The sequence below is a fragment of the Pangasianodon hypophthalmus genome, chromosome 11 (assembly GCF_027358585.1).
Source record: "Pangasianodon hypophthalmus isolate fPanHyp1 chromosome 11, fPanHyp1.pri, whole genome shotgun sequence".
In the NCBI taxonomy this organism is placed as follows: Eukaryota; Metazoa; Chordata; class Actinopteri; order Siluriformes; family Pangasiidae; genus Pangasianodon; species Pangasianodon hypophthalmus.
Window position 1 is genome coordinate 12467383 of NC_069720.1, and position 25474 is coordinate 12492856.

Below are 25474 nucleotides of genomic sequence, written 5' to 3' on the forward strand. Positions count from 1 at the left end.
ATCTTTTAGTTGTTTTCTATGCCACGGCTTCCATAATGAATTGAGTAAATATGTTTTATCACTGAGAGAGCCAGGTAGGGCAATGCTTTGGGTGAACCACTTGTATAAAAATGTATGTAACTCCCATGCAGCTAACAATACAATGTTAACACTGGAGTTTAAAAGCTCACAAGAGCTCATTGTAAAGAAAAACAGGACAGCGATGACACTCTTGACCATTCTTGTAAACCAGTATGAAATTATCAGTATGAGCTAAATTTGCATGCTTATAGTGTCATAACTTACAAGTAGATAAATGTCCAAGTGATAAATGTGAAAGTGATGTCATGACAGTCCTTGCTAATACTAACTCTAGTTGAACTCTACGAGTCACTGTACATCCTGAGGGCGGAGCTTTGTGCACATGGAGAATGATTAAACTCCACCCACTTAACTGCTAGAGCCCTAATGTTGACTAATTTTGGCTGCTCTTGCCTAATGAACCTTTAAAGGTTTCCCTTTGTGTGAATAAATTGATAAGGTCCTGAAGTAGATGAAAACAGGAGCTCCTGATTCGCCAGGTGATTCCATGATCACTCACCTGTGGTTGATCACCTCCAAGTTACCATACTGTTCAATCCAAAGCTGCCCCACGATGATGTTGTGAACGCAGCATGTCGGGTTTGTCCATGTATATGCCTCATTATACCTGGAAGGAGTAAAATCATCATAAGGCTAAATAACATACAACACATTTATACTAAACTCAAATGAGCTCGTCACCACCTGTTAGTTACCATACGGTCCACTCCAGAATTATTGGCACCCTTCAAAAAGTATATTAGTATATAAATGAAGAAATGGATTTTACATGTGTGCAATTTGGTCAAAATCTGAGATTGAACAATTTTAAAATTGTTTTGTTAAGGATATTAATTTGTGTTATACACACATACTCTCTGCCCCTTGTGCTTTTGTTGTTATTTTGATTTTGTTTTGTTCGTTGGTTTCTTGTTTTACCTCTGTCTCGTGTCTCAGTTCGAGTTAATCACACTGTGAATACATTTCCTGCTTGTGTTCCAAGTCTTTTCATGTTCTTGTTTCTCGCTATCTAAAGTTATTTTCCTAAGTATAATCTTTGTTCTGTGTTATCTTTACATTCATTCACTAGTGTTTACAGTCGTGACATTTGTTTTTCATTCAAGTACTATTTTTTCAATAGTTTTGTCACATGTTTCTGAGAGACAATATTATTTTTAAAATATTTTCTTGTGAAATTAATTTTGTTAGAGGAAAGTAAGTCAAGGTAAATTTCTATGACTGTTTGCGCAGAAAATGTTAATCATTTCATTCCATTGGTTTTTATACATTCTATTGAAGGGTGCTAATATTTCTGGCATTGGCTATACAAACAGAACCAGTTTTATGACACATCTACTCATAAAAAGGTCTTCTTTATTAAATTCATTATTTATAGTTGTGTAAAGCTGTAATGTTAAGTTTTCCAACATCTTCAGAACAGTTACGCTTTGCGGTTTCATGGTAACATGAGAAGATGCGTTTTTTTGTCTTCAAGAGAGAGAAAAAAGTAACTATAAAAGAACTATAAATGGATAAAAAGTATCAGATGTTGATTAACAAATAAAAAAAAATGTATTCATTGGCAATTTGCTGTGGAATAAAACTTCGGGCTGTGCTGTTATGGGACAGTAGTCAACTGGGGGATGGGGGGTCACACCATCCTGTCATGTATTATTGTCCTATAACAGCAATAACTGTGTGTGTGATGTGTATGACATGCTACGCCGATGACGTGTGTGTGTGTGTGTGTGTTTTCTTACTTAGGCAGCTCCAGAGTCATGATGCCTTTCGGCTCAGCCTCCACACTTTTACCCCAGAACTTCAGCTTGGGGTAGATGGACCCATGGAAAATAAAGTCATTCTGCAGACCCTCAGCGTGGAAAGCACTAACTGGAGGATGGTGACTCACCTGCTCTGAGATCACCCGGAACCCCAAATCCTCTCTGAGGAAAAAACAAAGCGGGACTTTATATAAGAATAAACATGTGTTCCTGAGGCCAGTAACTTAATTATTAACCACAATGAGTTTGGAAAGTATTCAGGCCTCATTAGTTTTTGCACACTTTTCTATATTATAGATATAATTGAAATTGATGAATGAATTAAACTGTAAATTGGGCATTAAACAATAATGTGTTTAATGTTGTCATGGCTTGACCACGGTCATTAGCCAGAGCTGGTGTGTCTTACATTTACCTGACGAGCTCATACGTCTCCCCCAGCAGGGGGTTAAAGGGTTTCCCAGTCCTCTCCCACTGAGACGCAACTGCAGACACTGCAAACGCGGCTACACACTGACACACACGCACACACACACACACACACACACACACTTACTACATAAAGCACTATGTATGTTATTTTACTGTACGGTCAGTATAGTATCTAGTATTTAGTTAGTATGCGAATTAAACATTCATACTTTATATGTTGGATTAAAATACATAGTGAAAGTAATGTGAAAAGTGACAGCAATTTTTACAGAGCCCACATGAGCTGATCACTTGATTTACAAATGAGGCCATGAGAGAAACACACAATCTCCTCATTTGTTTTAGTCATTTACTTGACAAATTATTACCAGAATTATAGCTCTAACTACAAAAATGGCTTTTGTGTGCTATTATTTTAAATGAGGAATGTACATGCTGTTTTATTGTTTTCTATAATACACTATCCTGCACTAGCATAAGAATTCAGCAACAGAAACGGACAAATTTCCCCGCCCTTCGTCCTCCACTAAACAAACTAGCACTGTGTCTAAAAAAGCTAACGCAAACCGTTTTATTACGTCTACAATTCCGACTACCTCTCATGTCACCTTCGAACCTACCAAAAGGTCTGTTTTGTATACCAGTCTTCTGGATTTTCTAGATTAATAAATACTTTTTGAATGTAAGATCAGAGTTTTCAATTTGAGACTCAGCCCATGATAACAATCACTATGACATTAGCTCACCAGTGTGTTTAACATCACTGTGCATGAAATCACTAAATATTTTACAGTTCGACTTGGAAACCAGATGGACAGGGATGTTTTGTCTCTGACGTGCCATCTAGTGGATGCCACATTTAACCCTGCAGCTGTACATAAAGTCAAGTATACACCAGGCCCCTCTGCTTTGCGTCAGGCCGTATCACACCACTCCGGTGTGGATTATTTTCCTGTAACACCGCACGGCATCATGTTTTATTTCTTATACACTGTTCGATCCCTAGACCTGACAGCAAAAAAGATGCACCCTTTCAAACACACCTCCTGACTTACTGAAAAGGTGTGCCAAGAAATGCAAGCTCACCCTGCCCACAAGACTGGTAATATCTTAAAGAATATTCCTTTGCTTTTAAGTCAATTATGTTACACACATGTTACTGACATAATAAAATATTCAAATAATATAGTAGTCATAAATTATACATCTGGAATTTTAAAAAATGTAGAGTAGTCAAGGCTTGGGATTGCAGAACATCCCTAATGTCCATTTAGTGTTGCTTGCCTAAAAAGTTTGTGAAGCCCTTAACTGGAATATAATATGTACTTACTTATTACACATGTTTATGTGTAAGTGCATTTTATCACTAAATGCTAAGGAATTAACATAATAATGACAAACACTACCTGAGTAAGGAAATAAAAATCTTATAACATTATCTAATTATTCATTCATATTAATAATATGGATATAAGCATCAATTACTGCCATACTGTATAAGTGGTATCATTCCACATAAGTTAAAATATTCTTGCATTTCTGACTTGCAATGTGTGCACCAAGTATTTGTGCAAACTATATATTTATTCATTAAATTCTGAGTAATTATTGTACTATAGTGCCATGTACTGCTGTGTATATCTGCAGATTTATGTGTGTACCAGCAAATAATTTATATATTTATCCTTTAAATAGCGGGGAATTAGTTACTGTAAATAAAATGCTACTAAATGAAACATTGTGCTGAGAAAAAAAACTCTTTAGACTGCACTAGAGATTTCTAATGGATTCTAATAGGCTTTAATTTGTTTCTATAATGGTAGTTTAATGAAATGCGTTGTTTCTAACCATCTGATTTCTATTCTGTTCTAGGATTTCTAAATCTCTAATGGAAACCTTTAGGTATCACACTAATTCCTGTAACATGATGGAAACCATTAGACATTTTCCTAATTCATTGTGATGGTGTTTTTTTCCCCAACATGGCACTAGTTTCAAGATAAATGCAAATGCGCCCCATAACTAGATTAAAAACCATGTGTAATCATTGATATGGTTTTCTGTGAGACTTCCAGTCTCCAGAAGTCTCCAGTGTCAGCTTCTTATCACTGCTGAAAATTGAATTACTTAATAATGGTGTTGTAATGATTTCTCTGTCCTTACTGTGATGGTTGCTGGTATCTGGCAAGTTGGTGGACAATGAACCAGAACCTAAGGTACTGCGTTGGTTCCTGTTTTAGCTTGTTCTTGCTTTCAAATGAGCCGTGGCATAGAAAAACACATTGATTTTCAGTATCGCTTACTTTGAATTTGGGCTTTGCACCACGGTACCTAGATTTTACAGTTTACTGCTTATTCTTCGTAAAATCTCTGTTTACCTTCATTCTCTCGATGGAGTCGGTGATGTCGTTAACCTGCTGAATGAGATAAGTGTGCTCCATGTACTCTGTGAGTCTCTGTAAGAAGCTGAGTGGCTCATTGAAGATGACTGGCATGGTGATCTTAGATAGCTCCTAAAGAGACAGAGACAATGTTCAGGTTTGGGGCGAGATTATGGAATAATTAACAAAAATACTGCATATGTATTCCACATTACAAGTCTTAATGTCCAGGTGAAATTAAATGGTAAATAAAAACAGAAAAAAAAACATTCAGGAAAAGATCTTGAAAAATTTTCAACAAGAAAAAACTTTTCAACCTGAACAGATTACATATTTATGGGTCTGGAACTGTGCTTTTTTTTTTAAAGGAGATAAAAACAAGATAACCAAAAAGCTTTTAACCAATTGCCAATGAAAATATGATAAACAACAATATTGACACACTAACAACTCTCCATGTGGTCTGAAATCCGAAGTACTCCTATTCGGTTGAGCTCCGATTGTCTGGACTAGAATAAATCAATGTGTTGTGACTAAAGAGGGACAAAAAAGGCGGAAATTTGTCAAAAGCCTAAACCTAGAAATCAGAAAACTGAGAAAAATAGCCACTTTAACTAAATAACCCAATAATTAAACATATAAAGTAAGGAAAAATATACTTTGTCATGCTGTTACAGAAAAATAATCAACCACGTGATGGTTTGCTGTAGTGGAGTTACCGCTACCATGCTAAAGTTGATTACTTTTCTTTTTTACGTCTATTTTACATTAACATCATCATTTTTATCAATTTAGTCTGAGTTTAATACAAGACACTTGAACTATTTACTAACTTCTAATAACTAATATCACTCTGTAACTGTCCTGTCAGTGTTTGCTGAAACAAGGATGTTAAAATGAGATCACTAATTTCAGTGTTTTTACCATTCCAATGCACTTTCTCAGAATGCTCCAGATGCTGAAGTTGTTTCTGGAAAACATGGGTGCCGGCAAACTCGTCCTGAGGAACAGAAACAAAAAACATACAAATATTAGGATGTTCTCTGGATGGTTATTTACTTTATTTTTGTTCCAAAGCTTGTACTATATTAAATAAATGAGCTAAAGAAAGTGAACTGATACTACTATAGTGCGGCATATTTGATTTTTAAATCTTTAACACACACATCATCATAATAAGCAACATTTTAATAAACCACAGTTTTGCCTTGTTTTCTCTGAGCACTGACATCTTAGAGCTTTCAGATCAGCTTCCTGTAAATGTGTTGATAATTTGTGACATTGATATGATCCAAAAACTTTTGTTAAATTAATGCATGCTATGGCAGTTTTTCTTAATATATCGTAAGGAATATATGAGTCATTTTTGTTCATATCATGCACCCATAAACACTATTATTAGCACTTTTCCACTGGTATGGCACGGTAATGTGGCTAATCCGAATCCAGGACCCCGAGCATGAGAGAACGAGAGTGTATTAAACTTGGCGGATGACCCAAGCAAAGCCATTTTCACTACATAACAATACTCGAGACAGTACAATACTATGCATGATAATTAATAATAACATAATTAATTGGTAAAATTCCAAAACACTTTGCCATGGAAAAAGTATGGCTATAGCTTATTTTGCGTTATAGTGTGTGGTGGTGATGTTCATCACACATTGTTTAAGTTAAAAATGACGGATTAAGCTTGTGATATCAAGCTAAATATGAGTGACAAATAAAACTTTGATCATTATTTGCCATTCACATTTGAATTTATTTGCCATTCACATTTCTTTGAGCTTGCGAACTGTGTTCCTGAGATACGCTTTGGCTCTGACAAGTGGTAGCTCAGTGGTTAAGACATTAGACTACTGATTGGAAGGTCATGAGTTCAATCCCCAGCACCACCAAGCTGCCACTGCTGGGCCCCTGAGCAAGGCCCTTAACTGTCAACTACTCAGTTGTATAAAAAAAAAAAAAAAAAAAAGAGAGATAAATGTAAGTCGCTCTGGATAAGGGCATCTGCCAAATGCCGTAAATGTACTGTGGGAAAATATTAAATAATATGATAATTGTAATGTCAGCCCACAAAGCACTAGGAAAAAAAAGACATTTGAAAAATATTCTCAACTATTTCTAGCTTCATCTCTACCTTTCTCAGCAAATAAAGGTCAACCTAATTCAGCTTAGGTACTCTGATGTTAGAAATGTGTGTTAGAATCCTGTTAGGAACACAACTGGGCAATAGCAATATACGCGTGAAGGGTAATGCCAATCTATTCTCATAAAACAAGAAAGGAACCAGTATGGAAACTGGATCAACTTGACCAACCAAGACGCAGAGACAAAACTTGTCTAGACAGCAAGTGTCAGTCACGTAAAAAACGATTTCTCTTATTTGAACCACATCTTGAGATTCAGGTGTGTGGCTTAAAAGGAAGTTTAGTTTCATTAGATTATTCCAGTTAACCAAGATTAAGGAAATATGGCTTTACTATCCAAGTGATTTCAAAATGAACCCAAAAAGTCCAGAAAATAAAATGCTTACATAGAATATTTAGTGGATTTTTATTGTTTCACAAAATGATTAGGGGTCTGCATAGACTACTTGATTGATACATGAACTCCTTGTACTGTGATGTGCTGTGTGGACGAGATTTTTCAGAGCCATGGAATGCACATCACTATACAATCATATTCAGCTGGGTAAGAGTCCAATCAGAGGTGGATCCTGGCTCAAAGAGGCTGATCCAGACTCATTTTCATTAAAGGTTGGAGTTTAACATGGCGGAAAAACCTGCCAGACGCTGATGTAGACATGGCATCCTCCATCCATCAATAAGCTATAAGGAGTTTCCACACCACGCTGCGTGCTCTCAGTTTCAACAATTTCAGCTGAGATTCCAGCTCATCCACATGAGTGCACTTTAAGAATTGGTCCTTAAATAGTGTAATACGATACCCAGATTTACTGTTTTGCACATTTATAGCATCATCATTAACATATGCATTCATCATTAACAGTGTAGTCTAAAAAGCTGAAGCTGGAAATGTTTTTTGTAGCCTGTGTGTGCATGTAATGGAAGGTTTGTGTTTTGACACATTCCTGTCATGTCATTGGGACATGTTTGATATGGCACAAATAAAACAGGATAAAAAAAAGCCATGTCCTGAAACAGATTTGGTTTTAACTATTGAAAAGACAACTAGTTGACCACTTTTTTGAATTACTCAGTGTTAGTAAAAATTAGTAGTCATGCAACCCCTAGGCCCGTTCAGTCACAAAAATAACTTGGATAAACCAAAGCATGTATAACAATAACACATTTACTTTCAATAATTTTTAGGGACGTCAATTATCTTATGAAACATGATTTCAAAAGAAAATATTATTAATAACAAAATTAATATTATACTATTATTAACAAAATTGTTATATATAATATAGAACATTATAAGTGACTTTTGTTAAAAGAAATAGTTTCCTTAGAATATCTTTTATTTAGAAGTATTTTCTCCACTTTAATCGCAATTTATTTTTACCCATTCTCTTGAAGGGTGCCAATAATTTTGGACTCACAGGCAAAATTCCTATTAGTAAACACAGACAAAGACATCTCGTCCACTCTGTTAACGCCTTTATCAGTTTTCACAGATTAACTGAAAAGTTCAAGTTACTAGCCGTTACGTTTGGCCGCTTCATCAATCTTTTACGGTTTCGACGTGAGCTCCTCCTCTGGTGCACACCAACTAAATTATTTATTTCAATATATGACCAAAACAAAACACAGCACAGGGGAAAATGATAATAAAAAGCTCCAGTTATACAAGACTTTACATATTCTATTAGCATAGTAATAGTAATAGTAACATAGTAATTAATGAGGAAATTTGGGATCATACCTGGAGCAACCTTCTTTTTCTGTCATTTTATGTTATGAATTTGTTCACCATGTTCATTACTCACCTGTGTTTTTTTTTTGCTCCACTGTGTTTGGCTCCTTCATCCTCCTCCTCTTCATCACCACGCCAATCCTCCTGGGACATCCTCCCTCTGCTGAGACAACTCGGCAAGCTATAATAGAGCTCTGACCTGCCCTCGTCCTCTTCCTTGAATGAGAGACTCAACTCTAGGCAGCTCTGTGAATGCTCTGAGTCGGAATCTATAGCACACACACACACACATGGGACACACTAAGGAGAGAAGCTGCCATCAAGCTACCTAATGAAACAAGAGTAGGGGATCGGGTGGCCTTTAAAGGAGCCAAAACCCTGAGAAGAATGAAGCTGCACATGAAACACACAAAACTATATAAAAAATGTGTTTATTTACTGCAAAAAAAGAAGTTTGGATCAAATATATTGCTTTGATCAGTTTACTGAAGCTGCACATGTGCTTCTGGAAAAACACAAAAGCAGTCGATTGTTCTACGGCATTGCATCATTAATGAAACCAGAAACAATGGTTGTTGTTCCTCAAAGTACTGATACAGTATTTAGAGCATGCAGTCAACTCTGGAATTATTGGCACCCCTTACAAAATGGGAAAAATACATGTATAACACATGCTTTAGTGATATTATGACATCAAATCTCACCATAGGTTCATACTAGCAAGCGACAAAGTTTATTTTTTATATACGTGTGAGATATGGAGCCACGATTTCAGCAACATGCAACATTTCAAACAAAATCTTCTCAATTCTTTGCAAAGTAGCTCTGACACTGTAAAGCTACAAAATACAAACGACTGGCTCAAATGGTTCCTCTGACCCATCCTATGGTCCGGTTTCTTCAGTTCCCTACTCACTACTTCCTATCTGCAATTAGTTCCTACAAAAATGGAGAAAATCTTATTCTGTCATATATAAATGTGTATAGAGACATTAAGAAGATAAATAACGCTTGGAAGGAAGTAGCAGAGATCTCTCGTGCCTCTTGTGAGTGTACTTAGCTAGTACAGTTAGCTTGCTTTGCTAATATGCCAATGACCGCACTAGCATGTAACATGGAAATAAAAAAAAATTGCCACCAGCCACCATTGGACACAATTGGCTTGTTGCTTGCTAATGAGAACCTAAGGTTAAGCTCCTGGCAGAGGCAACAAGGTTTTGCATTAATTATCCAGGTACTTAGTTGAATTCATGATATTATTAATCTTTACAAGAGGTGCTAGTTCAAAACAGCCCCATAGCATTAACATCAATTTGTCATGAAAAAAACTGGGGTGATTTAAAATGGCTTCTAAGTCTAAAATGGCTTTTAAACTCAACATACAGTGAATCCATATATGGATCAGTTTAAAAACTAACAATCAATGTAATCAATTACTTCACGAATGAAGAGCTCATTATGAGCTGAGTATGTGGTTTTTTCATTGTACTTGAGACTGAAAAAGCGATTATCTTGTTATATTTACAAAAAGGAATTCCAATCAGGAAGTCTCTTATATTAAAGTGTGCAAGTTTGAAACAGTAGTTTTTAGGGGCATCTTTGTCTCTCAGACTTCTGAAAACGTTTTATTAAGGTTCTGAATGCGTGTAATGATAGGTTAATTGCACAAGCTTTTTTGACACATGCATGTCAAAAACATTTTCTGTCTTTTTATGTTTAAAGTTCTTTATTTTTCCTCATGTTGATGGATGATATGGGGATTTCACACGTGTGTCTGAGAGCAATATAGATCATTCTCAAGAATAATGAACAAGCCTCCGCATTCATGCCTCACACCCAGTGTTCCCGGGATGAGCCTCGGCTCCACCTCCACCCTGACCAGGATAAAGAACTTACTGATGATGGATTTTTTTGCATAATCTCTTGAAGGATGCAAATACTTTTGGAGCTGACAGTATAGCACTTATTGGTAAATTACTGCTTAAAAAAATGGAGGAGCACTAACAGGAAAGCGCATCGTAGAAGTCGTCTTCGCTGAGAATGGCGCTGCGGGGAGACGAGCCTCGAACCACAGACTGCTCCAGCTCATGATGCTCCGTAGCCAAAGTCTGCAGAGCCTCCGACAGGATCTTGTTCTTCTCCACTTCCTGTTCCAGCTTCAGACTGCATGCCTACACACACATACACACACACACACAAGTTAAAAAGAGTCAAATTTAGACATTTTCTACTATATATAATTCTGAAAACGGCAGGCATTCCTGAACTGAAAGCAGTTTATCTTATGCAGGTATCACACCCATGGTCTGGCATTTTAAAGTTTTAAAGGTTTAAGCATTTAAAGATTTTTCCGCTAAAAGACACCACGGCAACCTCTACATTTATAACCTAATCTATTGGTGGAGAAACAACATTTCTGCCATATTTTAAAGTTTACAACAGGAAACAATGTTCTCACTTATTATCCACACACTCTGTCTCATCACCTGAGGTCAAAAAAAAAAAAAAAAAAAAAAATCACTCACTGTGTTTAAACATGAGCCTCATTGTTGTCTCTTCACTCCACTGATCTGTGTTCACACTAACATCGGTTGTGAAATAATTGCTGATTCATTCACTCACTTCGGTTGTTCTGGATCAATTTCTAATTATTAAACATTTTATATTTTTGTGTGGTGTCATCTGTACAGAGCGTGTAAGCACCCTTCTCTGTTATGATGATGATGTGATGGGGCAGGAGCATCGCTGACATTTTGATTGATTACAAACCAATTACAATCTGAACTGATTATGCTTATGTCTGTTTCATATTTAACAACTTGATCAAATCTTGAGAAAATCACACTTAGTGAGCGAGGTTTTAGACGACTTCATGCAGATTGACTGTTGTTATTGCTGTGTTTGTTAAAGTAGACGTGATCTATGCACATAGACGCCAAGGCAGGTTCGAAAGGGACCAAAATAAAAACACTGCTATGTCACTTTGGTAAAATATTTCTGTTTATGTTTATGTCTTCATAAAGTAGAGATGTCAAAGTATATTAGAGACTGAAAAATGTTGGTCTCAAAATCTTCAAAAACCACCTTTTGGTTTTCCAGAATTTAGCCTTAGCACCATCTGATATGTTTTTCCAGGCTGCATGACATTTAGGATACAAAACACTAGAGTATAAATTTAAGCGTCACCGCTATGAACATAATAATGCTAGCACTCCAGTAGCTTTTGGTTAAATATTAAGATCACATTTTGCGTACCGTCTATGATTAAGATAAGCCATGATTAATTTCCTGAACGAGCTGATAGAACAGAGGCGGTCTGTCATGTTCCAGTACACTCATTTGGAAACACAATCCTTTGGGTATCATGTAACTGGCGGCCCTTTGCAAAAACATGCACTGACAGACCTGATGGACTGCCATCACTGCTGGTGTCTCTTACACACAGGGTAATACAAGGACAAGGCTGCAAACACCAGTCACCCCCAGCACACACCCATCTCTGTTGTTTCAATCAAATACTTTTTAGAACTTAATGCAAAAGTTTATAAAATGAAAAAAAAAAAAGCCTATAGCAAAATATTTAAAGCAGATATTTAATCTCTTAGATTTCAAACTTATTAATTGCATTTATAGTACAGCTCTGTTGAATTCTCGATTCTGATTGGTCAGATTCATTATCTAACTCATTCACAGAGACTTGTACAGCAGACGCTCCACATAAATTGATTTTAAAAATGTATAATCCTTGATATGGTGCAGTAACATTTCTGTAAGTAATATTTATGGAAAGAGTCTCCAGTGTCAGGTGTAGCTTTCCGACATCTTCAGGACAGATGAGTTTATACTTTACGGTTTCTCGATAACATGACAAGCTGTGTTTTTTTTTTGCTTTTTTTTCCCCTTTTTAATTTCATAAAGGGAGAAAAAAGACAGGCTGATGTTCCTCAACATTAACTGTAACTTTAAATGGATAAAAAGTATATGCCATTCTTTAATAGATAAAAACTTCAGGGTGGTAATAGTAACTCCTCTTGATCACAACATGTAAATTTTTTTCCTGTAACAGCAATATCTCACAGAACAGCCTTACGTTCAGTGAGATGCTGTTGCCTGAGATGGGTCATCACATGTTTTTGCATGCTTTCTTAGATTTAAAAAAAAAATGGATAAAGACACCACAGTCATGGAACCACCCACATACATATTTACTTAATTTGCTATTTAATATTTAAGTTAAATAATTTGTAATAAATTATAAATTAAAAAATATTAATATATTAAATTATATTTAAATTTTATTTAAATTAGCTAGATATTTATTTAAATGTTAAAAATTAATATAATATAATAAATTCTAAATTAAATATTTAAGTTATTAAAATATTTAATAATATTTTGAATATTTAAAATAGTTCAGCTATGATAATAAAATATTTATATGTGCTGAGAGTACATAAAGTGGTCCATTATTTTTTTTTTTCTACACTGAAACCCTTAGATGCCAAAAAGCAGTTAGTTTCCACAGCTTGCACACTGTCTCCCTTTCCAAACTGAGGATTTTCTCTTTTAAGCCCTTTGACAGATTTTAGCAGTCAGGGGGAACTGACATGGATACTCCTGATCTCCGGTGAGATCTTTGAGATCTTCCTGACCAAGAACATTCCCCTATCAAACTTGCTAATGATCAAATTAGCCTGCGTTATCAGTGATCAATCTCCTGGCCTTCACCCAGCCTTCGACCCCATGCTCCTGGGTTTGCGCTGCCCGAGTGTCAGGCTGTCACGCTGAGTAACACACCTGATCTCAGGTCATCATACTGATAAACCATCACCTTCTCCTGTACTACCTGAGACATATGCAGTAACAACAGCAAATATGTGTGACGACGACGCTGTTGATTTTTTTTCTGATTCAATTACATCACTGGTTATATTTAATTCAACCTCATTTTTAATGCTAACAAGAACTGGTTTGGGTGGTTTAGGAGGCGTGCATAAGTTTTCACCCCCTGTTTTTCCAGAACTTTGTCATGGACTCGTTTTGATATCTCCTTGGTGTTCACGATGCTGTTCGTTTAAGTATGTTCTCTAAAACAGTTGTATATTGTGACACTTTACATGCACTCAACTAATTTAGGGGTTTCACAGCAATGGGGGGGAATACTTTTGCAATCACAACTTTATGTTTTTTATTCATAAATAATTTAGCAAATTATACTGATTCTCTCCCCCCCCACCCACCCACACCCACACCCACACCCACACCCACACCCACACACACACCCACACACACACACACACACACACACTTCAATATTATGTGCTAATTTGTATAGATTCATGACTTATAATCCCAGTTACATCCATTTCACTTCCAGGTTGTACAAAATGTGGAAACGTTCAAGGGAGGTGAATACTCCTGCAAAGCATTTTTTTTTCCATTCAGTATAAAAACAGTGCAAAGAATCTTGGGAGCAAAGTGTTCCCTTCAGATTCGACTGTTTTTTAGTAAACGCTTTTTTAACAGTTCTGTTTGGAAGGGTCCTGCAAATGGCTGGTGTAGGCGTGTCCTTATTCGAAATGCCCTATGTATGATTCAGATCAGACTGCAGAGCTAGTCTAACTAAATATTAAAATGACCTCTACATTATAAATTAAAAATTTATGATTTCCTTAACTCCTAACATCTTTTATGAATGAATGATCGTCATTTTCTTTTGAAGGAGTCAACATACAGTATTGTTTGCTTTGCCACTTCTGAAAATTGTTACTAATGAATCCATTAGGATTCTAATTGTGCACAGTTAAACCAGACATGATTACTGTGATACATTAGCACTTTCTGATTAACTCTCCTCTTCATCTAGCAGTGAATTAAACTCAGTATGTTGCTTCTTACCCCCTCCTGTTTGGAGAACAAGTCGAGACACTGACGGAGAGCCGAACAGGTCTCGCTGGATGCATCACACACCTCTCTAAGCTTCTGCAGCACAGCCACCGGGAGGCCTGCACCAATACAACACACACACACACACACACACACACACCCCACAGGGCAGAGAAATACATTAATACATTCTTTTCCCCACTACCTCATTTTAAGAGAAACTAAAGAGAAGATAGACAGAAAGAAAAACTACATTAAAAAAGGAAAACTAAAAAAGGAGAGAAATTAAAAAAAAAAAAAACAAAACAATTATGCATGCGTGCTGGAATATAAAAATTACATCCTAGCGAGTGAAAATATTTTGAATATAGTCAAATCTATCTAGTATTTCCTATAATAAGATTATAATAAACCAAATACAAGATTATTAAACCTATTTCTAGACATTTTTATTAATTTCAAGTGTTGTTCTATTGGCAGATAATTTTGCTATTACTGTCACAAGGGGAATATTTATTTTAACCTGATAGTGGATACCTTGTGGTTGGAGAGTAATAAATAAATAAGTAATGGAGAAAAAGTCTTGTCCCATACTGAAACTATCTCTCCTGACATAAGAGCAGTCTGTACTGTTTTTTAATTAATAATGAAAAGATATGAATATAGATATGAAAGATATGAAAGCTGTTCTTACCTTCACCGAGTGCATCCTCTTTCACCATAGAGAGGAAGGACAACACCTCAGACTCCAACTTCCCGTGACACGTCTCGGCCCGCTGTAAACAGAATTTGGAAAAGAATTTGAAGACTATAAGCTACACCAGAACCACATCACGACATCAAAGGTCCAAGGTTTTGACTATTCTGAAATGCTATGTTATAACAGATATTCTTCATTTATGATGATGTGTATGCATACGAGATTATTGGTCATTCAAGGGCATGAAAGAAGTATTCTATGAAAGCTGTTAATTTGCTTAAATACCACCTTGTTAAAATGTATTTTAAAATATTACAGAGCATTTTCTTTTCACGCATTATGTGACTGAAAACTAGGAGAATGTGCCAATGGTTTGAAGGATAAGCTGACCTAGCACTTATTTGCTACAGACCACTTTAATTTAATTCATAATTTAACCCAGAAAAATTTATTTCTCAAGATAAGCAACGTTTCTGATTAAGATACATCTTCTCCAATTAAAAAAACCTTTTTGTTTTAAAGGGATAATCCGATTAATAAACTGATAGTGTTGTATTTGTGCGTTTAATATTGGAATGGCGTTCCATAGTTTTTGAGTGTATTTCAAGCCGAAACATAAACTTCTGGCTGACAGGGGCACTGGACGTAATCAGTCAAGCTGATATCACTCAGGAAAATGGGATTAAGGGATTTAAGTTACAGTATGTGTGTAACTAAGACAATTAAAATATGGTTGTTGGAAAGTCAGGAGAACTAACATGATGTTCAGCTCGAAAGCACGTTTCTAATGTTTACATAAATTATTCTCGAGATTGTATCATGAATTGTGTTTTTTATTTTATGTGTTAGTTTTATGTGGTTAATGTTGTTTTGTGGAGTTATTTCGTCCCCTATTTGTTCTTTTTTTTTCCTTCACATTCATCCAGCCCAGAGACAACAGATGAAAATGAGCATTTCTATAAAATTCTGTATTCAACTGTATTGTAATGTAACTTGTAATTAACAGAATAAACGATAAACAGTTCGCTCCTCACCTGCAGAGACTCCGTCAGCTCACCCAGTGATATCACATCATCCTCGTCGTCCTCACTGTCCTGATCCTGCGAGCAGTAATGAGTGCTGAATGCAGAGTGCGCCTCAATAGCTTCCAACCATTTCTATAACACACAAACACACACGCCTCTCAATATTCAGACCATGCACCGTCTCAGCGTGGGTATAAAAACAATCCTGGTTTTTTTAGGAATCTTCTCTAATGATCAAAACCTGTTCTCACTTTTCTGGTGGCTTCTGGGTCGCCTTTTGGTGAGACTTTAAAATAATGGATGCTGTCATCAAAGCACTTGACTGTGAAGTAGCAGCTGTCTTTAGTCTGTTAGAGCAAAGCCACATATTAGGACACTGACTATATTAAAAACAAGTATAAGTGAATCTAGTAATATATCTATCTTTTTATTATTAATGATTGATCTTACACTACATTGGGCCTGGGTCAGGGCCTTGGAGCCTTTACTCTGACTGTTGGATGCAGCATCAGACCTGAAATGAGAAAAAAAAAATCACGAAAAATCCATTAGAATTAAAAATTCTATTAGTAATATTTTAAATGCCACAGTCTGGAGAGTGTGTCTTGATTGATGCAGGTGTGTGTGTGCTGGAGTTCATCTAAGTTTGTGAGTAGTTTTATAAGATGTTTCATGAAATATCCTGTCCAGCTAGTTTATGATAATCATCTCTTAGTATCTCCTACTTAAAGACACACCCACTTTCCCATTTATGGTCCTCAAGGCATGCCCACTAGTACATGTACTCAAGGGCATTATTAAAATGAATCTATCTGCTTCAAAGCTGGGTATTTCTTTAGCTCTAAAACTAAGACAATACACACCTTTTAATCCAGCATGTTTGTGAATGTGAAACTTGTAAAAACACTCACTGTTTTGAGTACCATGACAAAACGCCATCTTGAAGAACGACCCAGCAGGAACGCCAGCCAAAGAACCTGGTGCTCTGGAGCGATAAAAAACATTAGAGACATTTTTGATAGAGAACATGGCACCACAGTTGAACACTGTCCCACTAAAAAAAAGTGTTTTAAAATGTGTTTGCATTGCAGATATACTAATCTAATTTAAAAATTTAGTATCCAATACATCTCTCAGATCAGACTGTGAATGACAACAGCATGGATTTCGAGCTACAGGTTCACATAGTATAGACACAGCTAAAAAAACATCTAGCACTGACTCTAGCAACCTGACATTTCATCTCGCATCAACTAGCATAACGCCCTCTTCAGATTGGATTAGCTTTACAATTCCTACTCTAACTCTCTAACACCACTTCGCTACTTTTAAATAAGATTATAACATTGTTTGGTTTAGATCAATAAATATACAGACATATTAGGTGGTTAAATCCATAATACTGACCACAATGTGCTGTTACATCATGAACATTATCACTCATATCACTAACATTAGCTGACTAGCTTATTGCTAGTTTATGAGCTTTTGCTGCTTAGAAGACAAGCTTTTTTTTTCGTTCTGCATATGGAAAGATTTTTCTGCTGATTACATTCTACAAAATGACCTGTACAAATATCCCAAGGTAATATATACAGTATTAAGTCACTCTCTCTCTGCCTCTCTCTCTGTCTCTCTCTCTCTCTGCCTCTCTCTCTGCCTGTCTCTCTCTCTGCCTCTCTCTCTCTCTGTCTCTCTCTCTCTCTGTCTCTCTCTCTCTCTGTCTCTCTCTCTATCATATCCCAGCCAAAAAAAAAAAAAAAAAAAAACTGACCCAAGAATTAACCAAGATTAAAACACAAACAATAAAGTATAGACAACATTTAAAAAGACTTGTCAGAGAAGCAACTTATCCTGTCCAAAGACGACTTAACTCTTAATATGAAAGATTTTTATATCCTTGATTTTTAAGCATATACAGTATGGTAAATTACGCTATGCACACACACACACACACACACACACACAGGCAGGGAAGAAGAGCATATCACTGAAATACCTTCCAAAGTGGACCATCAAACATCTGAACATAACGCCTCAGACCCTGTGAAGAAAAAAAAGCATTGCTAAGCACTTTGGTCTCACTGTAACAATCTGCTGCTATGGGAAAATAATCCACTGAGCGAAGTTACCAAGAACCCTGAAGTTGATTATTTTCCAAAACAGCATGTCCTGATGTGTTTCATTCCTCATACAGCACAGCAATTTGCCAAGATTTACATTTTTTATTTATTAAACCACATCATACTTATTGTCTGTTTATAGTTACATTCATCATTATGGAATGTCCAAGAAAACAAGTTAGGTCCTTTTCTTGCCTATATTATAGCAGCTATAAACAGTCATTCCAAAAAATATAAACTTTTTTTTTTGTCTCTTGAAGTTACTAAGACAAAAAAAAAAATACTGACAAACGGCAAAGCATACACTCCTCTGTACAGAATATGTCGGGAAAAAGGTTTTTACCTCTGACTTACAAAACACTGACACTGGAGACTCCTTCCATTAATGTTAAATAAACGCCTCCTTACAAAAAACAATTTTCTTTAATCTGTTTATGTGGAGCATCTGCTGTACAAGTCCCTGTGATTGAGCTGTTACTATAGAAACAGTAGCATATTACAACAAGTGCATTAAAATAAACCTGTGAAATTAATCAACACCTTCTGACCAATCAGAATCCAGAATTCTATAGTATTGTGGTATAAATGTTAACAAAGTAGTGTAGTACATCTTCGTGCTGCATTTACTTTCTTAAAACTGCCGTCCAGGATCTGCCTCATCTCTGTGTCCTTTGCAAGATCAAACACAGTCTGACCTGAAAACACACCAGGGAGAAAACTCAATCAATCAAAGCTTGTCTAAATCATCACACACTGACCTCCAAAGACTTCTTTATAGGCAACAAACAAGATATTGTTACATTCAGCACTACTATTAAACAGGGTCATAAAAACGCAGAATTTCATTTCCAAATCACTTAAACATGTAACTCCGCCCTCAAAATTTATTTCAGCGTAATTTTTTTTCCCAGTTACAGAGTTATACCCGAGAATAGTCTGTAGAATAGCCGACTTCTAGGTCAACTCGACTCTGTTCATGCTGAAATGTACTGAGTTATTATATTATAATAATATAATATATAGTAATTATAATACTATAATATTAATATATCATTATAATATATATAATAATAATATAATATTGCTTTTTATTTATATATATATATATATATATATATATATATATATATATATATATATATATAAAATTTTATGAAAAAATGAATTAATATCTAACCCTAATTTAATGCATGGCAAGAATAAAGCAAAACTAAAGTAAAACAAAATTTTGTTTCCTTGTTTTCCCAATTTCATTTTGAAATGAAAAATTAATACAAATACCATATTCAAATAAAAGTAGTGCTGTATTAACTACTTTTAAAAGTACTGAAAACTGTTTTCTGATGGCAAATGATTTTCTTTGATTCTTCGTTCATTCATTTTTTATTATAATTTATTATAATTATAATTTATAATTCTACTTCACCAAAATAACAAAAAAAGTCTTAGTTTTTATTCTATACTTCAAGTTTCAGTTCTACTTCATGCTCATAGAGAACTTCCTAATGTGTAATGTAATATTTAGTTTTTGTGTTTGTCTGAGTTTTGTGTGAGATGATGATGATGATGATGACGATGATGAAGACGATGATGATGAGTTCTTTTATTACCGTTCTTGTTCTTGATGTTGGGGTTGGCTCCGTTCTGCAGCAGTTTGACTGCGCACTGTTTCTGGCCTCTGTATGCAGCACAGTGTAAAGGCGTGTTACCCAGCAGGTCCGTGCAGTTGATATTTGGAGGTTTCTTCCTGTTCAGCTATGTTGAGAGAGAAACAACATGCAACACAGACTTAGTTAAGCATTCTTCATTAGCAATTACCAACAATGACTAGACCAACACTTTTCAAATTTTTACTGTATTACACCAGTGTATAAAATTCTTTATAATTCCTTAATTTTCTATAACAGCAGGTCTGACAATAGTGTAGCTTCAAATCTCAGGTTTACATTATTGCACTTGTTCTAATATTCTAATAATATTATCATTTATGGAAGGTAAGCCTGTAACTTTAGTCTGCAAGCTGCATTTTTTTGTATTATTAACTTCAAGAGAGAAAAAACAGGCTGGTGAGGGAACAACTGTTTATAGCTGTTATAACGTAAGTTGGACAGGAACTAACTTGTTTCTTGGACATTCCACAACATTAAAATACAACTATAAATGGATAAAAAGTACATCTGGTTCTACAAACTCTACCACAAACTGCTGTGGTATAAAAAGAATATAGCACTTCTGGACATGCTGTTATAGGAAAATATAAATCAGTTTGGAGTGTCTAAGCTTGTGAGCTTTTTGACTTTTGTGGCTAAAAACTACAAGTTAGAGGTAGATGTTTCACCAACAGGAAATGAGGCCACACAAAATACATGAAAGCACTGTACACACTGCTTATCAGGCAAGAATGCAAAATGAAGAAGGGGAAGGAGATTAACCGCTTGGGTTAAGCACAAAGCAGCCACAAACAGTTTATAGTGAAGCTGGGAATAAGAACATAACCTTTTCTCTGAATTTCATAACCTCTCAGAGCACATGCTAAACACTGGGCAAAATGTTGCTCAACATGTTTATAATGCTGGCTGTTGCACATGATCATGATGCAGGTGATAAGCTGTGGTGCTGGTACCAGTTTTAACAGGGTGGTTGTGGCTCCTTCTCGAGCTGCTTCTAACACCTGCTCCTCCAACTTCCTCTCCTCGGTTCGTTCAGCCGCTGACAAAACAGTCATCAGCATTGAAAAACACAAAGTCAGGATGCAAAGTCACATTGCTTTCTGTAGAAAACTGTAAGCATACATTTCCTGTCATGCATTAAATCCATGTGAGGAATCACTACTTTGTTACATGCAACACCAGTTGTCACGTGCAACACGAGTTTTGAGTAAATTACAAATTTAAAAAAACTATACGCAAATAAATGTAAGAAAATTTTAAAGGAGATTTATATATACATATATATATACATACAGTTTACCCTAATAATATAAGTTTGCTTTCAGACAAGGAATTTTCCTCAATCACCAGTGTATGTTTTACATGTCATCAGGGTTACCACGTCTCAGGAAAATGTCCAGTGCGACTATGTCTCAAAAACCTCAAAAAGACCAAGCCCAAAAAGTGTAAGCACTGGAAAAGAGAGACTCATTTTTCCTCTTTTTCTCAGTGCTTGCATAGGAAACAAATTCACTGTGGTGTGCACGCATTTCTGATTTGCACATCACAATATGCCTTTTTATAATCACTTGGTACAGCCATATCCATTCCATAATCTGCTTTTCCCTCTCCCAATCTCAGATACCCTGTCTGCACTTACAGTCAGGTCCATAAATATTGGGACAGTGACACAGTTTTGGTAATTTTGCCTCTGTACACCACCACAGTGGATTTGAAATGAAGCAGTCAAGATGTGACTGAAGCGTAGACTTTCAGCTTTAATTCAAGGGGTTTAACAAAAATATTGCATTAACCGTTTAGGAATTACAGCCATTTTTTACAGAGTTCCTCCATTTTCACAGGCTCAAAAGTAATGGGACAATTGACTGATAAGCAGTTTCATGGCCAGCTGTGGCCTGTTTCCTCCTTATATCATGATAAATTAAGGAGATAAAAGGTCTGGAGCTGATTCCAAGTGTTGAATTTGCATTTGGTAGCTGTTCATGGGAACTCTCAATATGCCGTCCAAAGAGGTGTTAATGCAAGTGAAGGAGGCCATCATTAGGCTGAAAAACCAAAACAGACCTATCAGAGAGATAGCAGAAACTTTAGGAGGGCCAAATCAACAATTTGGTGCATTCTTAAAAAGAAGGAATGCACTGGCGAGCTCAGCAACACCAAAAGGCCTGGGAGACCACAGAAAACAACTAAAGTGGATGATTGCAGAATTCTTTTCTTATTGAAGAACAACCTCTTCACAACATCTAGCCAAGTCAGGAACACTCTGGAGGAGGTAGGCCTATCATTGTCAAAGTCTACAATCAAGAGCCACCTTCATGAATGTAAATACAGACGGTTTACCTCAAGATGCAAACCACTGGTAACACTCAAGAACACAAAGGCCAGATTAGACTTTGCTAAAAAACCTCTAAAAAAAGCCTGACGAGTTCTGATGCAAGATTAACTTGTACCAGAATGATGGGAAGAGAAAAGTATGGAGAAGGAAAGGAAAGGCTCATGATCCAAAGCATACCACATCATCCATCAAACATGTGGAGGCAGTGTCATGGCATGGGCATGTTTGGCTGCCAATGGAACTGGGTCACTGGGGTTTATTGATAATGTGACTGTTGATAGAAGTAGCAGGATGAATTCTGAAGTGTACAGAGCTATACTTTCTGCTCAGATTCAGTCAAACGCTGCAAAACTGATAGGACAGCGCTTCACAGTACAGATGGATAACAACCCAAAACATACTGTGAAAGCAGCCCAAGAGCTTGGAAATTAAATGTTCTTAAATGGCCGAGTCAGTCACCTGACCTCAACCCAACTGAGCTGCTTTTCACTTACTGAAGACAATCTGAAGGCAGAATGACCCACAAACAAGCAGCAACTGAAGATGGCTGCAGTAAAGACCTGGCAAATCATCTCAAGGGAGGAAACTCAGCATTTGGTGATGTCCATGGGGTCCAGACTTCAGGTAGTCATTGACTGCAAAGGATTTACCTCCAAGTAATAAAAATAATCCTAATATTTATGATTATATTAGTTTGTCCCATTACTTTTGAGCCTGTGAAAATGGAGGAACTCTGTAAAAAATGGCTGTAATTCCTAAACGGTTAATGCAATATTTTTGTTAAACCCCTTGAATTAAAGCTGAAAGTCTACGCTTCAGTCACATCTTGACTGCTTCATTTCAAATCCACTGTGGTGGTGTGCAGAGGCAAAATTACCAAAACTGTGTCACTGTCCCAATATTTATGGACCTGACTGTACACTTTCTTTACTGTAGCCTTTCTTTATGAAAATTATTTAGACTGAATTCCAATTATTTTCTTTAAAACAAGATCAGCCGCAAACTTTTTTCACTCTATTTTCTCCCTACCAACCAGAGAGGGGGGAAGGTACCTACCGGTGAGGGGGAAGGCTAACACATGACACCAGCCAAACACATCTCTTCAAACTTTTGCTCATGCTGCATCACAGGGCAGCATAACAGTCTCAGAGGAAAGAGCAATTCTCCTTCTCCCTCATAAATGAGCTCACAGATGCTCACGATTGGCTAGTATCGCTGTGTCTCACAGGAGACTGAGTATGCCTGTCCCACTCAGAGCCAACACACACAGCCAACAGCCAATTTTGCTCTCTTGATCAAAATACTCACCACCTGCAACCTTGCTCCAAACTAGCCTGATCTTATCTAAAACAAAAACATGACTGTGGAAACCCTGCATGTAATCATACATGAAGTGGCCTTGCAGCATTTTTTAGTCACAGTAAATCTACCTCAAGTTAAAATAGAATAGTGCCATTTGAAGTTAAGCTTTTTTTTTCTTTCTTTCTTTTTTTTTTTTTAAGCTCACAACCAATAAATCCTGATGCAAATTATTTTTTTTATTGGGGGGTAGGGGGTGGGGGTGGGAGAAAAAGAAACAATTCAATTTTAGTAAAAAAAAACAAAAAAAAACAATTTGTCTTATTAGTGAGCAAATATAAGGAGATTTATACCACGTTGACTCAAAAACAGATATCTAAATTATAGAGAGGTAGTTTGGCCCAACTTGTAGACAACATTCCTCATAAATCATACACACCTTCGTGCTGCCATGCAACGCACAGACAGAGTGACAGCCCGCAATAAGTGTAGTAACCATTTCAGTGTAACGAACTATTGCTAGAATCGAATGTTATGTAGCGAATACAGACAAGTGGATTGATCCAAACAGTGAAATGTACAAGGGCTGTTATACTAAATATCAGCACTCTTGGTACACCGCTTGTCCAAACAAATTAGTGGACCAGAACTAACTGTTGTATATTTAAAGCTAACTGCATTGTTATATAACAGTAGTTTTATGTGAGTTGGGTTTTTTTACAGGATGGATGACAACATCTTCACGACTCCCTCCCCCCAAACGCCCCTCACCCCGTCATATCGAACACTAATTTTAGGTCACATGATGGATCATGTGAGCGGGCTTACCCTCCAGCATGCTCCTGATCTCCTCACTGTGCGTGATGTCTTTGGGAATCTGAGCCGAGCCGTTAATGACTGAAGGACATGCATTATACTGAAGCAGCAGCATCACCACCTCCTACACAGAGACATGGAACCGGACAAATAAAAGACACAAAGATCCACATTACTTACTTGCTCTAAATATCATGTTAATAATATACAGACCTGAGTTGAGGAGATATTTAACCCTTTCATGCACACTTGCGGACAGTCACTTTAAATATACGATATAAATCACCTCCAAATCACATGCGACATTACTGAAATTTGACATAAATCATTTATCCTATTTCAGTTGCTCTATTCTCAATGTCTCTGGTATATCTTTGAAAAATTTCTACACCAAATTTACTTTAAAAATTTAATTTTAAAATTTGAAGAATTTATCTAATCCAATTACTTTTTAATATAAACAATATTTAGAAAAAGTCTAAATTCATAGGGAAGTTTGAAGTCATATAAAACAACTAAAGAATCTGGTTTTGTTTTTAAAATCATTTATGTAAGAGTTTTTATAATGGATAATATTTAGCTCAAAAGCTGAAATTATAAATCAAAAATTCATGTTTTACATTAAAAAAAAAATCTAAAAAAAACTAAATTAGATTTTGGAAATAACTCATGTTTACGTTAACACGTTTACAGTTTAGTACAAAAGTTTTACTCGCCCAAAGAAAAAAAATCCAAGACGTTAACAGTGAAATTTTAGCTTGAAATCCACAAACACTGTTTCAGTATTCATATAATGAACATAACGTTAATATAATGTACCCTTCGTCCTGTGAATGCTGCTTTATGAAGTGGTGTGTCTCCTACGTTGTTTGTCAGATTGGCGTCTGCTCCAGCCTGAAAATGGGATTCGGTGAAATCTTCAGCCATTTTATTGTTTAATTAATGAAGAAAGTTTATTTAAATGACATTTACCTTTAGCAATTCCTCCACCACATCCCTGTGTCCAAAGTAGCAGGACAGATGAAGAGGAGTCCATCCAAAATTTGACCTGCTCTTGCCTGAGAGCAAGAAATAGTGTTAC

At 36.2% G+C, this 25474-nt stretch overlaps 1 protein-coding gene across 11 annotated transcripts in view; it reads right to left on the reverse strand.

Annotated features, from left to right (window-relative positions):
• Positions 1-25474, reverse strand: part of osbpl1a (oxysterol binding protein-like 1A) — a 38385-nt gene that overhangs the window by 5367 nt on the left and 7544 nt on the right. For all 11 annotated transcript variants that reach the window (XM_053237991.1, XM_053237996.1, XM_034308404.2 and 8 more), the window contains 20 exons: positions 25366-25451; positions 25213-25287; positions 24406-24517; positions 20897-20982; positions 19884-20028; positions 18901-18968; positions 18150-18194; positions 17062-17135; positions 16601-16664; positions 16402-16497; positions 16160-16282; positions 15120-15201; positions 14438-14544; positions 10545-10710; positions 8613-8808; positions 5579-5654; positions 4652-4786; positions 2257-2354; positions 1821-2003; positions 581-688 (listed from right to left, as the gene is read on the reverse strand). In XM_053237991.1, coding sequence (XP_053093966.1) covers positions 581-688; positions 1821-2003; positions 2257-2354; positions 4652-4786; positions 5579-5654; positions 8613-8808; positions 10545-10710; positions 14438-14544; positions 15120-15201; positions 16160-16282; positions 16402-16497; positions 16601-16664; positions 17062-17135; positions 18150-18194; positions 18901-18968; positions 19884-20028; positions 20897-20982; positions 24406-24517; positions 25213-25287; positions 25366-25451 — 2125 coding nt within the window. The remainder of the gene's footprint in view (positions 1-580; positions 689-1820; positions 2004-2256; positions 2355-4651; positions 4787-5578; positions 5655-8612; positions 8809-10544; positions 10711-14437; positions 14545-15119; positions 15202-16159; positions 16283-16401; positions 16498-16600; positions 16665-17061; positions 17136-18149; positions 18195-18900; positions 18969-19883; positions 20029-20896; positions 20983-24405; positions 24518-25212; positions 25288-25365; positions 25452-25474) is intronic.